The sequence below is a fragment of the Furipterus horrens genome, unplaced genomic scaffold (genome assembly GCF_987537825.1).
Source record: "Furipterus horrens unplaced genomic scaffold, mFurHor1.1.pri manual_scaffold_8, whole genome shotgun sequence".
NCBI classification, from domain to species: domain Eukaryota; kingdom Metazoa; phylum Chordata; class Mammalia; order Chiroptera; family Furipteridae; genus Furipterus; species Furipterus horrens.
Genome location: NW_028327178.1, coordinates 41,322,522 through 41,339,151, shown reverse-complemented (window position 1 = coordinate 41,339,151; position 16,630 = coordinate 41,322,522). Strand labels below are relative to the sequence as shown.

General features: G+C 40.6%; 1 protein-coding gene across 1 annotated transcript in view; it reads left to right on the top strand.

Annotated features, from left to right (window-relative positions):
- The first annotated feature begins 6,749 nt into the window (after positions 1–6,749).
- The window catches only part of COLEC12 (collectin subfamily member 12), a 204,106-nt gene continuing 194,225 nt past the window's right edge, over positions 6,750–16,630 (top strand). Inside the window, exon 1 of the mRNA XM_090285759.1 lies at positions 6,750–6,939. Coding sequence (XP_090141885.1) covers positions 6,933–6,939 — 7 coding nt within the window. The 5' untranslated portion in view covers positions 6,750–6,932. The remainder of the gene's footprint in view (positions 6,940–16,630) is intronic.

Below are 16,630 nucleotides of genomic sequence, written 5' to 3'. Positions count from 1 at the left end.
AACAAATTATGTTCAAGCACCATACTTAGTAACAATGTATATGTGGATTATAAACATTTTAATCTATCCTTAAGGTAGTTCTCTTTAGAATCTCTATTTTTGTTCTTCTTTACTTTTAAATATAAAACTGTCATTTTAAATTATTTTTATTACTCTTCCCTGCTCAGGTAAATGGTAATTTCATATAAAATAATAGAAAAATATTACTTTACCTATTGTCATTTTGGTCTTCTATTTTAATTTAAAAAGAAAAATACAAGATAAGAAATTAATTACTATGAAAAAATTAGTGCAATTTACTGAGCTTCTCCTAAGTGACAGGCAATGTGTGAGATATTTTAAACTATTATCTCTAATCTCTCCCAAAACATTGTAAGATAGATATTTTCGTCCTCATTCCTCAGATGAAGAAATTGATGCACAAAGTTAAGTGGTTTTTCTGAAGTGTCAACTATTTTCTAAATCTAATGAATAAGATAATGTATATCAAGGGCTACACGCAGGGTCTAGAACACAGAAAACAATAAATGTCAGCTATGGCTATTATTATTACTATAGAGATGAGGCTCATTTTAAGGGTGGGTGAGAATGTATTAACAGATAAAACAGCTCCTCTATCTTTTGGATTTGTTTCAATTGCATTTGAATATTCATTCACTTATTCATCCAAGAACCACTTACTGAAGGCTTGCTATGTACCAGGAATATCTGCATGAAACATGGACAAATATATACCTCTGAGATAGTCCAATATTTAAAAAAGTGATCAACCACAAATATATGTATGACTGAATTTCCAACTTTCACAGTGATCAGCTACAAGTATATATTTTTGTACATTGTATATATATTTGTACATTTGTATTTATAGCTGATCACTATGAAAAATTGGAAATTCAGACATATTTTAGATAAAGATAATCATATATAAGGGGGACCCCAAAAAACAGAATTTATTTATTGAAAAAATGTGTATTTATTCTTACATGTTTAAACTTCAATCACCTTCAAAGTACTCTCCATTTGATGCAATAAACCTATCAAGACTTTTTTTCACTGTTCAAAACAGTTTTTGAACTTGTTGATTTTGATGCCTATTAGTGTTTTTGCTGCTTTTTGTTTTGCCTCTTCCATGTCAGCAAAACATTTCCCTTTGAGGACTTTTTTCATTGGCAAAACAAAAAATAAAAGTCATTTGGGGTGGTATCAGGTGATTGGGGAGGGTCGTGCAGAAGGGTCATGCTATTTTTTGGTCAGAAACTTCTGAACACTCAGCACGGTGTGGACAGTTGCACTCATAAATCACCCATCATGAAATGGGCAAACTCATTGAAAGTCTCTTCAAACAAAAATTCACTGAAGTCAAAGGCAGCCTCTCAACAATGCCAGCTGGTAAACTGACACAAATGGGTTCCTAAAATACTCACCTAGTCAGAGAGACCTGTACTATAAGGGGCCTGCCCTCCAGAAGATAATTCCAGTTTTTGGGGGGTCCCTCCTTATATACATATAACTGAGTGTGTGTGTATACACACACACACACACACACACACACACACATAGACATATATATATATCTACAAATATGTCTAAATTTCCAACATTCGCATTTTCTATGTGTTTGTTCTGTATGTATTCCATGTTAGAGCTTTTGAGCTGAAAAGACCTTGGAAATGATCTGGTCTGAAAAACCTTTCATTTTACAGCTAGAATACTTAGGTCTAGAAATGTTAGAGGCCTGCCCTAAATCAAACAGGTGCCTAATACAGAGTCAAATTCTACTAATCACCAGACTGCAGCATGGCTCATATTAACACATTTCATTTCCACCAGATGAATGAAAAAAAAAGAAAAGAAAGAAATAAAGATGAGACCAAAGTAAATCTCTTTCATTCATGTTACTGCAAAAGGCACCCATTGAGAGCAAAAATAAATTTTAAAATCCTTTTTTATGTAGGACAATAGTCTGAAATGTCCAGGTGTAATATATCTGAAGACTAGTAAGAAAACAGTCATTGACATTTTGAAGTTGGAACAGAACAACTGGTCATCTTCCCAGGTCATGATGAAAAAATTTCAGCTTACCTGTCGACTTACGCAGCTCTCCAAGCTGAGACCCAGCAGCCACATTTCCATTTTTCTTGGTTCTTGCCTTTTCACTGAACTTAAGAAGAGGCTCCAGGTACTATGCAGCAGAAAGAAAGAAGGAACTCCTGCCATTTGTGACAACATGGATGGAACTAAAGAGAATTATGCTTAGTGAAATAAGCCAGGCAAAGAAAGAAAAATACCATAATATCACCTGATACAGGAGACTAATGAACAATGCAAACAAATAAACAAAATTGAACAAGGAACAAAGTAACAGTTATCGGGGTGGGGGAGAGTAGGGAGGTAAGTAGGGGAAGGGTTTAGTAAAGGAACTAGTACAAATAACCCATGGACATGGACAGCAGGGTGGGGATTGACTGCGGGAGAAGGGGTAGGCTGGGCGGGGGAGCAATGAGAGAAAAAGTGGGACAACTGTAATAGAAAAACAATAAAAATAAAATTAAAAAAAAAAAAAAACAGGCTCCAGGAACAGTCCTGAGGCTGGTGGTCTTGTAGCAGGTAAGACAGAAGCAGAGTTTGGCACCACAAAATATGCCTTGGGATATATTGATTATTTTAAGCTGGTTATTTTTTAAAATTATTTTTAGAGAGAGAAAGGTGAGAGAAAAAGACATCGATTTGTTGTTCCACTTATTTATGCATTCATTGGTTAACTCTAGCATATGCCCTGACCGAGAATCAAACCATCGACCGACCTCGCTGTATCAGGTCGGTACTCCAAGTAACTGATCTACGAGCCAGGACAAAGTTGGTTATTTTTCTTTTTTTAGATTTTATTTATTTATTTTTAGAGAGAGGGGAAGAGAGGGAGAAAGAGAGGGAGAGGAACATCAATGTGTGATTGCCTCTTGTGTGCCCCCAACTGGGGACCTGGCCCACAACCCAGACATGTGCACTGGGAATCGAACCAACAATCCTTTGTTTCACAGGCCAGCGCTCAGTCCACTGAGCCACACCAATATACAGATAGAAATACATATCTATATATTTATATTTATATATATATATATCATAGAAATATATACTTGAAACCTATATGACCCTATTAGCCAATGTTACCCCAATAAATTTAATTTAAAATTTTTTAAAAGAAAAACATTTGACCTTCCCTGGAGCTGCCTAGAAGGGACTTAGAGGATCTGCTCCTGGAAGGGAGCTATCATCGTAGATAACTATAGTGTAATATGAAGTAGTGTGTAATAGACAGGTGGGAACCTAGCAAGGCCCATTTAATCAAAGTTCTGTGTGTCCCTTTGTTAAAGATGGCCCAGAAAACATTAATTTACCAAACATTTGCTCTTCTATCTCCATGTGATTTGCCTTCCTGCTCTTTGAAGTTCCAAACCACAACCCCCTCCCCCTTATACTTAGCTCAAAAAGACATATAAGCCTTTGCTGCCCAATTTGTCTCACCTACTAGACTCCTGGATGGAGAACTATCTTACTCATTCTGTGGGTTGCCTTTTCACTCTGTTGGTAGCTGTTCATGCACAAAAGTTTTTAATTTTGATGCAGTCCGGTGTATCTATTTTTTCTTTTGTTTACTGTGTTTTTGGTGTCATATTTTGGGAGGGCAAGCACTACTCGTCTTCAGGACTGGGATTGAGGAAAAGCAGGGAGGCAAGGGCGATTGGGCTTTTTCATCAGTATAAAGGCAATACTAGCCCAGGGTTGGGGTGAGGATTAAATGAGACAATATCTTCTGTAGGTTTATAAAAGTGATATGAATGCTGGGCACGGCTCCTGCTGCCGGAAGTTGGGAAGCTTGAGTATGATGTGGAGGTCCTGCAGCCCATTTCCACTGAAGAGTTCAAGGCACTTTTACAGCTTTGACTCAGTCCTTTCCAACCACACCACTCTCCTCTACTTTGCCTTTGACCTCTCTCCTGGGGTCCCAACTCAATCTTCAATTCCTCCCAGAGCTCTTGATCAGAGAAATCTTGATTAGCGAATGATATGCATGTAACCACATCCTCCAGCCCTTGTGTACTCCAGAGTGGGTCAATCCACTGTGTGCTGAAAGTAGTGGGGCTGGAGGGAGGAGACAATTTTCCAGAAGTACTCTCAAGAGTTACTGAGTCTGCTTTCTCATCAGCAGGTCTGTGAGAGTCTGGCTCATTGTAACTACCATGATAAGGTTAGGTTTTTGTGTGGGGGGGGGGGTTTCAACCTCATACTTCTGTTAGAAAAAAAAGTTTATTGTGTGAAATACACCTACCATAACATTTACCATCTTAATCATTTCAAGTGTATAGTTCAGTGGCATTATGTACAATCACATTATTGAACAGCCATCAGCACCACCCAACTCCAGAACTCTCTTCATCTTGCAAACCTGACACTTCCCGTTCTCTCCTCCCCTCAGCCCCTGGCAACCACCATTGTACTTTCTTTCTGTACAAATTTGACTGCTTTAGGTTAATTCATATAAGTGAAACCATACAATATTGATCCTTTTGCGACTGGCTTATTTCACTGAGCATAATGTTTCAATATCCATCCATGTTTTAGCACGTGTCAGAATCCCCTTCCTTTTCAAGGATAAATAATATTCCATTGTTAGTATATATAATATTTTGTTTATTCATCCATTGATGGACACTTTGGTTGTTTTCACCTTTTAGCTATTGTGGTATACAAATATCTGTTCAGGTCCCTGTTTTGATTATTTTGGGTCATATGGTAATCCTTTGTTTAATTTTTTGAGAAACCCCCATACTATTTTCCACAGTGGCTGCATCATTTTACACTTCTACCAGCAATGCAAAAAAGTTCTAATTTCTCCACATCCTCACCAACACTTGTTATTTTCTGTGGTTTTAAAATTTCTTATTTTTTATAATAGTCATTCTAGTGGATGAGAAGTGGTATCTCATTGTAGTTTTGATTTGCATTTCTCTAATAGTGATGTTGAGCACCTTGTCTATGCTTATTGGCCATTTGTGTATCTTCTTTTGAGAAACATCTGTTTGAGCCTTTGTTCATTTTTGGATTTGGTTGTTTGGGGTTTTGTTGTTGTTGTTGTTGTTAAGTTGTAGGAGTTATTTACATATTCTAAATATTAACTCCTTAGCAGATATATGGTTTGCAAACATTTTCTGTATGTTTCTTGGAATATTTGCAAACCCCATTCTGTGGGTTGCCTTTTCACTCTGATAGTGTCTGTTCATGCACAAAAAATTTTATTAAATCCAATGTATCTATTTTTTCTTTTGTTGGCTGTGTTTTTGGTGTCATATCTATAAGTTAGGTTTTTTTAAATAATTTTTAAAATTCAAATACTGGAGCCAAAATTCTCTCCATTTTTCCATTGGAGAAACTATTACTCAAAGAAACTGGTGGTCTTACTCCATCCCAACATTTGGTTAGTAAGCTCTGGGCTGAGAATTCATATCCTGGGCTCCCTTCAGGGAGTCTGCAAGACAAGACAGGTATCTTGGTGAGAGCTGGAACAAGTTTCCATATTAACTTTGAGGAACCCTGTGGTGTCATCAACTACTAAAGCGAAAAAAAGAGTGCCAGTTTTTTTAGTTTTCATTTCTAGTCTTGTACAAGTTTCCCCGTAATGTTAAAAAAGAGCGCTTCTGGAACGGACAGTCCAGGAAATATTTTAAAATGTATTCATTTCTGGGCACTAGAATGAATCAATAGGTTGGTTACACCAGCGTCACCACGTCCTCAGGAAAGAAAATCTGTAAAACTGTAGCCACTGCGCAGCCAGAATTGTACTGCTTTTGGTGTACTAGTAAGTAATATAATAATCTTTCATTTTATTGCTGTTGAAGAAAGTTCTTCGCATCTCTGCCTCCTCACAGCTCCACTTACCACTTAGTTTAAGTTTTAAAGCAATAAAGCAATGGGCCTGATAGAAGGTTCCTAAAAGGAAAGATGACATAGTGGCGCAATATGATGGGCCACAATGAGGGGAATGTAGTATGAAGCTGCTTTTCCTTTCGTAATAAAACCAGGTCGACATGATAAGGGTGACTTTTCCAACCAAGGGGCATGTAGTGCGTTTTTTGGTCTCTGCCTCTGCCTCTCTCCTGGAAGGTCCAAGAGTTGTAATTCTGCTCCGAGTTCTGTAGGGACAGTCTTTAATGGTGGCTTCGGATTTAGCGACAGCTCTTCCCAGGTGACAGTGAGCACGCTCTCTTGCTGCCCTGTTTCCTTCGGGCAGGCGTCAACTAGCTCACTCAGAAACTTGGGACCCCGAGGACTTTCTCCCCCAATTTAACCCTCCATGCCCCAGACCATTTGGGAAGAGACAACCAAACCCTGCCACCCCCGCGACACTGCTGCTCCCCAGCTCTTTGGCTCTACCCTCCAGGTAGGTTGGGGTCTAGAAACAAGCTCAGAAGCAGCACCTTTCGCGCACACCCAGAAGGAATACTTTAACCACCCCGGAGACTTCGTTATGCTGCTCGTCCAAAGGGAAAAAGAACCTGGGAGAGCAAGAGCGAGGAGAGAGGCAAGGCGAGGAAGTGACAGGGCAGGAGAGAACTCAGGCCCGAGGGCCGGGCGGGCGCGGGAGGGCGCGAGAGGGGCGCGGGCTCGGCAGCCGGCGCGCCCCGGAGGACCAGGGGGAGGGGCGCTGGCGGGCGCGGCGCCTCCCGCCTGGGGTGAGCGGCGCGCGCGTCAGCCCCACGGCACAGATCCCCAAGCTGGGAGCGCGGGGCGGCGGCGGCGGCTGTGAGCGAGGGCTGGTGCGCTGAGGGCCGTCGCGCGGCGCGGCTGCCATGGGTGCATAGTGACCGCTGCTCAGCGCGAACTTCCTTGGCGGCGCGGAGCTCGCTGGCTGGCGTTGCGTTTCCTCCGTCACCATGAAAGGTAGGACGGCAGCGGCGCCGGGGGCCGGGCGGGCTTTGGGGCGTGCGGTAGGGGGTGAAGGTGCGTCCCTGCGCGAACTTCCTCGGAGTGGAGACCCGGGTAAGAGCGGGCGCCGGGTTGGTGCGTGCACACTTGGAGCGCTTCGGCCTCCCGGGTTGGGAGGAGACCCAGAGGTTGGGGTTCGGAAGTATGCGACTATTCCCCTTTTCATCGTGTCCCTGCGAAACAGTTCGAAGCCCTAAGTCGTTGTTTATGGATTCGAGTTTCCAACTTTTTAATTGAAAAAAGATGCCGAGGAGAGTGGAGGTATCATTTCCTCCAGTCTGCTTTCTGCTCTGCGGCACTCCCCACTCTCCAGGGTCCGCTTTCCTCTCTGGTGTTGCCGTTTCTCCATCCTAGAATTCGATGTGCGGTCGGCCGGGCGTTTTCTCCAGGACTCGGGGATGTTCTCCGTGCGCCCTCCCCACATCTGGCAATGATTAGGTGCCCGCGGAGTTCAGCTGGCTCGGGAAGTGCGTTTGGCATCTTTCTCCATGAGACCCACTGACTGGAAAATAACTGCCCTCGGTTCCGCGTCCCTTCTATGTGCCCGCCTGTGGAGTTGGCGTGCCCACGTGTGTTCAGGGGTGACACAAACGATCCCGTTAATCGTCCCCTGGGCGGCGTCCTCTGCAGGCCTGTTTAGGAAAGTGTCAGATATGTGTACCTTCAAACACAATCACAAGGGGAAGGGCTTTGCAGGGTAGACTTCAGTTTAGTAGAAATAAGAGGATTTGTTAGCAGAACCCTGATTTATATGTGAGATAAATATTTACAGCGGAGGCATCAAAGGAAATTGTTTGGGGCTGGGCTGGCGTGGTGTAAACACAAGACCCGCGTTGTTGGTTACGTTTAAGTCCCGGCGGGGGCCAGGCTCATGTGAGTGGGCTGGGTGCGAAACACCTTTGCCTTCGACCACGGTCGCCGAGTTGCCAGCCGCCCGCGACCTATCGATGAGGTCGATGAGGTCGCTTTGACTTGCCAGGGTTGCTGTCTGAGGGAGGCTCCCAGGAGCCCCACACGCTCCAGAAGTAACTTTTGGCTCTTAAGTTTCTCTGAAAGCAGTTCTCGCTAAACACTCCAGAGCCATATGTCTTACCAGTGACCGTTCCTAAGGCGTTACATCTCCACATTAGGAGACCCTGGGAAGAGAGGGGACTGAACACCAGTTAAAGACTGGCCTACCCCAAGGGAAGAGAAACGAAGGATAGGATACAACTTTTTGGCTAGAGAATTTCAAAACGCAGTGTGTGTTCCTCCTCTCTCCATCTCAGTTTCTCTTCTCTCATTTACATTTTAGGAAACATGCACTTTCCTTAGCTAGCAATGATTAAAGGACCCTTCCAGAAAGGAAAGAGTACACAGGGCTAAAAGTTACTCTGGGGCTGTTACCCTCATTTTAGCCAACAGTCTTCTCGTCGCTGGTCACTGAAGCAGTAGTTTTTAAACTTTTGGAAAGATAAACCAGTCACTCACTCTTGTGGACTCCTAAACCCTGAGATCATGTTATGCTGTTATGCTTTTGACTGGGTAAATGATTTTTTTCTGTTTGGGTACTTTTCAGTGTAATTTCTAGTCTGCAATAAAGAACACCTAAAAATTCTAAACATACTTTTATGAGGTTTACATTAAATTCTGGATCATCTTGCAGACCCACTAAAGAGGAGTCATTGCTTACCCCCCATGGTCTGGGCACTGCCTGAAGGGCCCAACTTACCTTCTGCCCCAGTGGGAGAGGGAAGATCAGAGACTGGTGAAGCCCTAGGTAGACTTGTCACTTTGAAACCCTTCTAAAAAATGAAATGTTCTGTAAGAGTTTTACCAACTATTGCCATATAGTTTACTTCTTTTGTGGGTAGTGTAGGGGACAGTAATAATTTTTTAGTACCTAAGTGCCAGATACTATACTATACTCTCTATAAGCACTCTGTTGATCAGTCCTCTCTCAACAATCCTATGGGGTAAGCATTTTTAACTCCTACATTTTATTTATTTATTTACTTATTTATTTTCAGAGAAAGGGGAAGGGAGGGAGAAAGAGAGGGAGAGAAACATCAATGCGAAAGAGGAACATTGGTTGATTACCTCTTGTACCCATCCTGACAAGGGACCGGCAACCGGTGACCTTTGTCTTTGTGAGGACTCCCAACCAACTGAGTCACACTGGTCAGGGCTTAACCCTCACATTTTATATGTGGAAACTGAGTCTAGAAGAAGTAGGACCTGGCAATGATAAGGATGGTAGCAGACATCTAAAGACAAGCATTGCCAGTTTCCCTGTGTTGCTTGGAAAGGCCTAGGACACCAGATGTGATAACCTCTGGTGTATATTAGAAGAAGAGAATCTCAGACAATTAAACAGCCGAGGAACTTGAAGTTGGTGCAGCAGCCAGAAAGGGGTGAGGCCAAGAAATTGGACACAAGGCTTCTGAAGGCAAGCACAGAGTGCCTTTCTAGACAAAAGGGAAAGCCGCCTTTACCAAGCAGAATTATTTTGACAGTTTGCCATAGATAAACAACCCAAATATTTCCTTGGGCTTGTGATTGATGTCGCAATTATTAACTAATTATGCTTCAGAAAGGCAATGTTTCATTAGACTTTGATTTTCCTAAATTATGTCAATGATAAGCCTTGCAAATTCTTAAAATCAAAGTATTAACTTAAAGCATTCTTTAGTGAAACAGTAAATTAAAGGACACCTTAAAAGTTATAGAAGTTTGTTTTCCAAAGCAAAGATTTAGCTCCTGTGCGACTGAGATGCCTTTTAAAGGTACCTATTTAACTTTCTATTTCTGATATTTATTCCTTAGACATGACCTTTGTGAGTGTGATTCTGTATCTGTCATGAGCCACAGCGCCACCTATCTGTTGCATTCAGCAAATATCTGTCTCTTCTATTTCCTCCATCCCTGGAGTCACAAGTACCAAAATAATGACATCATTATATATTTTCCAGAAGAAAATTACCCTGTTGCTGCAATACTTGAAGTCTTCCAAACTGATTAAAACATGAAGTTGGTTTTAATTTACTTCCAATTTCATTTTCAATTAGCTGTACTGCACCATAAATCTCATAGTTTTGGATAAATACATTTTTTATGAGGGAATTTGACTCCTCTAGAGTTAGGTATGTCATTACTAAATCACATTGCCATTTCTGAAAGTTGGGAATATTGGTGAGTTTCAATGCAGCAGCGCTTGTTGCCTAAGAGATGGCTGGAAACAACCACTAGCACATGGGACCACAGAGGTCCAAACCACTGTCATAATTTAACACAGAGAGGAGGTTGGTGCCATCAAAACAGTGTTCAGCTGATTATTTTTGTGCTTTTCATATAAAAGTTTCTGTAATCCTATTTGGAAATAATACTTTCAAAATGCAATAGTAAGCAGTAAACTTCCACTTCCTGTTCTCCTTGCTTTCTTAGTGTCTCTTAGAATTTCTTTAAATTACAGTTTAATTCAATATTATTTCTTATTGGTTTCAGATGTACAGCAGCATAGGGTTTAAACAATCATTTACCTTAAAAAGTGTTCCCCCCAATATTTCCAGTACCCACCTGGCACCATACATAGTTATTACAATATTATTGACTATATTCTCTATGCTGGACTTTACATCCCCATGACTATTCTGTAACTACCAATTTGTACTTCTTAATCCTTTCACCATTTTACTCAGTCCTTCAACCTCCCTCCTCTCCCAGTATCTCTTTAAGATTTCTTGTTCTTAACTGGGACAAGCAAACAAGTGTGTAAGGGCTGATTGCATTTAATGTGGGAAGATTTCATGTTTTCTGAAGGGAAATGGAAATGAAATGAGGCCTTTTCCCCTTCAGTGATTGGAAATTAGGGCTGCCCTTCCTTTGGAAGGCAAATTTACAATCTAATTATACTTGTAACTTTTCATTAGTATGGGGATGCTTGGCATTCTTAATCCAAGGTTTAATTATTGCTAAGTATAGATTCTTTTCTGTGGTCTCCTATACTGTTTCTTAAGACTTTTCCCGTGCCCACCTTTCTATGTGGCTCATCCACTGATAGTGATGTGAATGGGAAAAGCTGGCCAATAATAGCTTTCAAGCTATGTCATAACTAGATGTCTAATTTTCTGATTAATGCTTATTCTCATTAAAATATTACTTCAAAACAGTTGATGCAACTACTGCCGAAGCAAGTTAAGTGGCTCCTGAAGTATTTTCAAACAGGAAAATAGACATTTAAGTTCTATAATAGAAAAAGTATGTTTTGCCTTGGATTAACTCAGCATGTGAGTAATCTCTCAGGGGGCAAAATCTGACTCATGTCTCCCCATGGTGGGAAGAAGGGTGGAGCTCAAGGAGAGAAAACCCAGAGTGGTGGCAGAGCCCAGCCTTCCTGCTGGCAGTAGTTGGTGAGGATGCTTTGGGGCTTCAGCTTGTGAATCAGAATGAAAAGAATCAGATAATTTTTTGGGGGTGGGGGTGGGGCAGCATTCTAGGTCTTCGATGTAATCACCTGTGGAGAGCCTCTACCCCCACTGAAGGGTCAAAGGGTCAGCTTCACCAGGCTGGTCCTGTCCTTTCCATCCTTTGCTAGTCTGCCACTCTGGGGGCATGGCCTCTCTCAACTTCTGGAGTTCCTGTCTATGACCTTGAGGCAGGGAACAGGGTCATATTTTGGAAGGTAAATGCCAAGGATGATGTTGATCTGTACTGTGGTTTGTGCTTACAAATAGCTTTTAAGGTATGACTGATGGGCCACTTAATATCTGCATTCATTATTTTTCCCTTTAATAATAGCTAACATTGTGTACTTGCCGCGCCAGGCTGTATTATTTCCTCTATTTTGTGGATAGCAAAACTTAGGCTCAGATGGCTTGATTTACCTGTCTCAGGGCACCCAGCTAGTCAGTAGGGAAATTGGTACTCAAACTCAGACAGTCTGACTCCAGAATCCACATGTTACACCTCTAGCCTAGCCTCCCTCCTGGCCACACCCTAATAATTCTCTCAGCACATCGTTAAATATCTATTCTGTGTCACACTCGGCTTGATACTGAGTGAGCAAGATAGAGAAGCTCCTACTGTCTGTCTGGACTCAAACCTATAATAACCTGGCATCAAAGAACTAAAGAAAGCCAGTCACTAGAGGAAACTCTGTAGATGGGAGAGCTCTTGCAAGATAAGGCAGATTTCTGGTTTGCCTCCAGTTGTAGTGTTGATCTTCTAGGAGGTTTTGCTTATGGATGATTGAATGAAGTGTGGATCAAATCTAAATACAGCCCGTGCAGGACCCTTGCTGACAGGTTTACGATGAGACAAGAAACATTGTCAGAAGTGCCATTTTCAAGAATAGACTGTAATCACCAAAGGGTGATCAGTAAAAATAAATAAATAAATAATAAATAAATTAATAAAATAATTATAAGTAAGCATCTTAAACAAGGAATTGGGAGGTATAGACATTCTTCATAGAAAGTATTTATTTACTTACTGCTGACAACAGTTTCCAAGCACAACAACCATTCAAAGCTTAAAGGAGATAACTATTTATCAAGCAGTTATTTGATTTCTTTAGGTGAATGATATTTGAAGAGTGCAAACCAACATAGTACTTTGAAAAGGTCTTGCCAGTTGCCTAAGAGATTTTCATAATTACATAGCAGTGAAAGCCAATGTAAGCGGAAATTAGTAATCCCAAATTAAGATTCTGAAGAGATCCTAGGAGCTCTCTTAGCCCCTGAATTTAACATGAATATTCAATCAGTACTCTTAAAAATGTAAAATAAATGTGTTTCTGAACATGGGAGAAAGTTTTAAAATTAAATAAATTTTTTGGGCTTGGATATGTTAAATATGACTCCCTGAATTGCTTGGGACCATAACTCAATGTCACATGAAGTCATATTCAGTACCCTGAGAAGTTGGATATTTGACATTCTGCATGAAAAACTAACTTGTCGTTGATTCTGTGGAAGTAACCCAATGTACATGAACCTCAGTCACTTCCTTGTGACATAGAAATGCTAAGAAACTGGTTCATATTTATATAGAAATTTATTACTCAAAGGTAAAATAGTCCAACTTTATAGTTGAAAATATTACTTTAAAATATAACCATTTCATAAATTAATTATATGCACTGATACCAGGAGTTGATTCTGAGGATATTAGTGTGATGGCAAGGAGTGTGGGCTCTGAAACCAGAGAGCCTGGTGACCACATCAGTTTGCTTAACCACTGGGATATCCCTGTGTCCTCATATGTCAAATGGGAGATAATAATGGCATCTCCCAGATAGAGTAATTTTGAGATTAAATAGGTTAGTATAGGTCAATTGTTTAGAATGGTATCCAGCAGTTAATGAGAACTCAAGACGTTCTGGTTGTTGTAATACTGTTATTATAACCTGCTGCTTCCTTCAGGCAGCAATATAATTGCCTATTATGAATCATTTATGTTAAGTTAACCAAGTGATATAATTTATAGCACAAAGGCAAAAGTTTGGTTTGAAGTGAAAGCAATTTTCAAATTACAAATGTGTTAAACTAACCTCAGAGACAGGAGGGAGCTGTGTTCTCAATGAGAAACAGTGTTAAATTGGTCCACCTCCAGCTGCCATCACTGCTGTTGTCATTTTTGTAATATAGTCAAAAAATCAGCCCTGCTGAAAATACGGGAACCATGTTTATAGTGAAGTTTATAATTATAGTGAAATGGTACAATTTTCTCACTTGTTATGATAGTGGTATAAAATTGGTAAATATATGTAAATACATTTACTATAGCTAGGAACACTGCATTTCCAAGAACACTATTATTCAGGTGCCTGCTGATAATCATATAATATTTTTAAAGATTTGGATCTCAAATCCAGTGTCCAGTTTTATACAGTAAGAATATGACATCAAGGGATTAAAATATAAAACAAATTTGTCTCTAAATAAATATTAGGACAACTAATGTATATGTGTTTTTTAACCACATGACATCCTGTCTATTTAATTGGTAGTGTGGATTTTCTATTAAATTGTCATATTTCTATTTTATTTATCATTTAAAATTAGGCCACCAAATCCTAATTGGCATTCATTTATTCTTTATTTATATATTATTTAAATATCTTCAAATGTTTAGTATGTGTATAGCCTCTGCCCTGAAGGAGCTTGCAGGCTGGTAGGCAGGATAAGACTTAGCCATAATAACTGAAATCCAAAGTAAAGGTCAATGTGTCTTATCTGATTGAAGTTCAGGCAAGTGTGGCTGGAGGAACCAGGAAGAGAGGGCAACCTGGCTGAAGAAAGGATTATTTTCCTTTGGAGGGGAGATTTGAGCTGATTCATTAACTTGAGTGGTATTTCATATTTCAGGTTACTTTCGTCGTCGGCGGCAGCCGTCCGTCTCGAGAGACGATGGTGTAGCTTCTTAAGAGTCTATCTGCACCGCCGAGAATGGCTGTGCAGTCCGACTCGGGAGTGACATGGTATCTGTCTCCTCCCGTGTTGAATCGACATCTTGTGATGACGCTGAAGCTACAGAGCCTGGGCAGGGTAATATGGAGGGCCTGCTGTTGCCCATGCAGCAGACACCCCTCTCTTCGCAGCTGAAGGGTCCAAGGGAAAGACGGAGTCGATACAGCTTGGGTTCAGGTGCGCCGCAGGAGTTGCCGGTGTTGACTACAACGTCAAACCGCCTTAGGGACTCCGGCTCCGGATTTTCTGTCGGGGTTTACTCCCTTAGCCTTTCCCCTGAAGAGGTATGCCGCAAGGCAGCGGAGGTTTTTTGGAGTCAGAGTTTTCCTTCTCTGATGTACCCTGACTGGAAGATCGAACCAGCGACACTTAGCTCGCAGGCCGACGCTCAATCCACTGAGCTAAACCAGCCAGGGCAATCAGGTTACTTTACTCTAATAGTAATTTAATGGTCATTAAAGTGACAAATGGTGAATCAGAGCCACACTGAAACTGTCAAGTATGACATGGCAGCATGGGAAATGAGAGAAAATCCTATTCAAGTTGTTCTCAAACTTTGCTAAGCTCTATTTTGGCCCCTCATTTGTAGTTAATTATAGTATATTGCTTTCGCATATTTGTTTGGCTAAACTAAATGTAAAGTTAACTGATTTCAAAACAAAACAAATGTATAAGGTTTTTTAACAAAGACCACTTATTTTTTTCTGTGCCTCCAGAGAAATGGATGGCATTAGTTTTTCTTGTCAAATGACCCATGAATTTGAGTCCCTTTCAGGGCCTTTATGTAATAAAATTTGAGGCAGGTATTCAAGTCCTCATTCTGCCCTTCTTGTTATTAACCCAACCAACATGACTGGATGAGAAGGTCCTTCGCTGAAGAAAGGGAGGCAGGTCACCTCCCCTGTAGTTATTCATGAATGATGAATGAGGAGCTCAAGGTTTTGAGTGTCATATTTGTTTTGTTTTTTTTTTAAAGATTTTATTTATTTATTTTTAGGGAGAGGGGAAAGAAGGGAGATAAAGAGGGAGAGAAACAGCAATTGGTTGCCTCTCTCACGCACTCAACAGGCGACCTGGCCCGCAACTGAGGCATGTGCCCTGACTGGGAATCGAACCAGCAATCTTTCGATGTGCAGGCTGGTGATTAATCCTCTGAGCCACACCAACCAGGGCTCATGTTTGTTTTTTAAATTGTTGAAGTTGGCTGCTGGGGGAAATATTGTTTACTGCCCCCTACCAATTTAAAAGTAACAAAAAATTCTCCTCAATTTTGATGAACTGTAACAGAAGGAAAAATGTTGTACATCTTTTTTTGTCCTAAAAGCAAGAATCTGCTGTTTTTACAAGCATCAGAATTACAAATTGTGCCAGAATATTGGCATCATTTTATGTCTTTATAATTTTGATTCATAGAAACTGTATTATTGAACCAAAAAGTAATCCCATTATAAAACATGAAACTCAGCACTGAGTAATAAAAATAAGTCTCTTGTAATATTTGGAATAATCTACAAGTATTTAAATAGCTACAATATCCTTTATCCATTTGGAGTAGGGTAGGGGAAGATCTGGAGCTGTTGACTGGAAGACAGATCTAATTACACCATCAAAAATATCTTAAAACTCCGACATTTTATTACCTTGAACTGAGCTCATTCACTGGCAGAATACTTAACAACTATGGCCTAGCGAGTAGGGCAATGTGAGGTTTTTATATTTGTAAAGCTATAAAACCAGGGCAGATATTATCCATACTGCTCTTAGGGTTAAATCAAGGTTAAAGCATGTCTGTCTTCAATTTTTACAGCCCCAAATACATTAGATATGTCTTATTCAATATCAGGTAGATATTTCAGTGTCAATTAGCTATGGCCCAAGTTGAACCCACCCTGACTATTTCTCTCCCTGCTGTTACCCTCCCCCAAATGCTAACTTCAGATGAGAGCTTTGTGTCTTTTGAAAATGGATAACTAAGGTAGTTCCTACTCAAACCTAAAGCTATCCCATATTTCACGAACATTCAAGTCCTGGGGTATTTATTTTGGACCTTAAAGCATAGTAGCTGCTATCACTACCTCTGCCTCCTTATTTAAAAAAACAAACAAAACCCTCATATTTATTAAGCATCAGTGTGTATCAGGTGCTTTCTATTAACCAGTTCATTTTTCCCTTCCAACAATGTGTGATAGGAATTATTG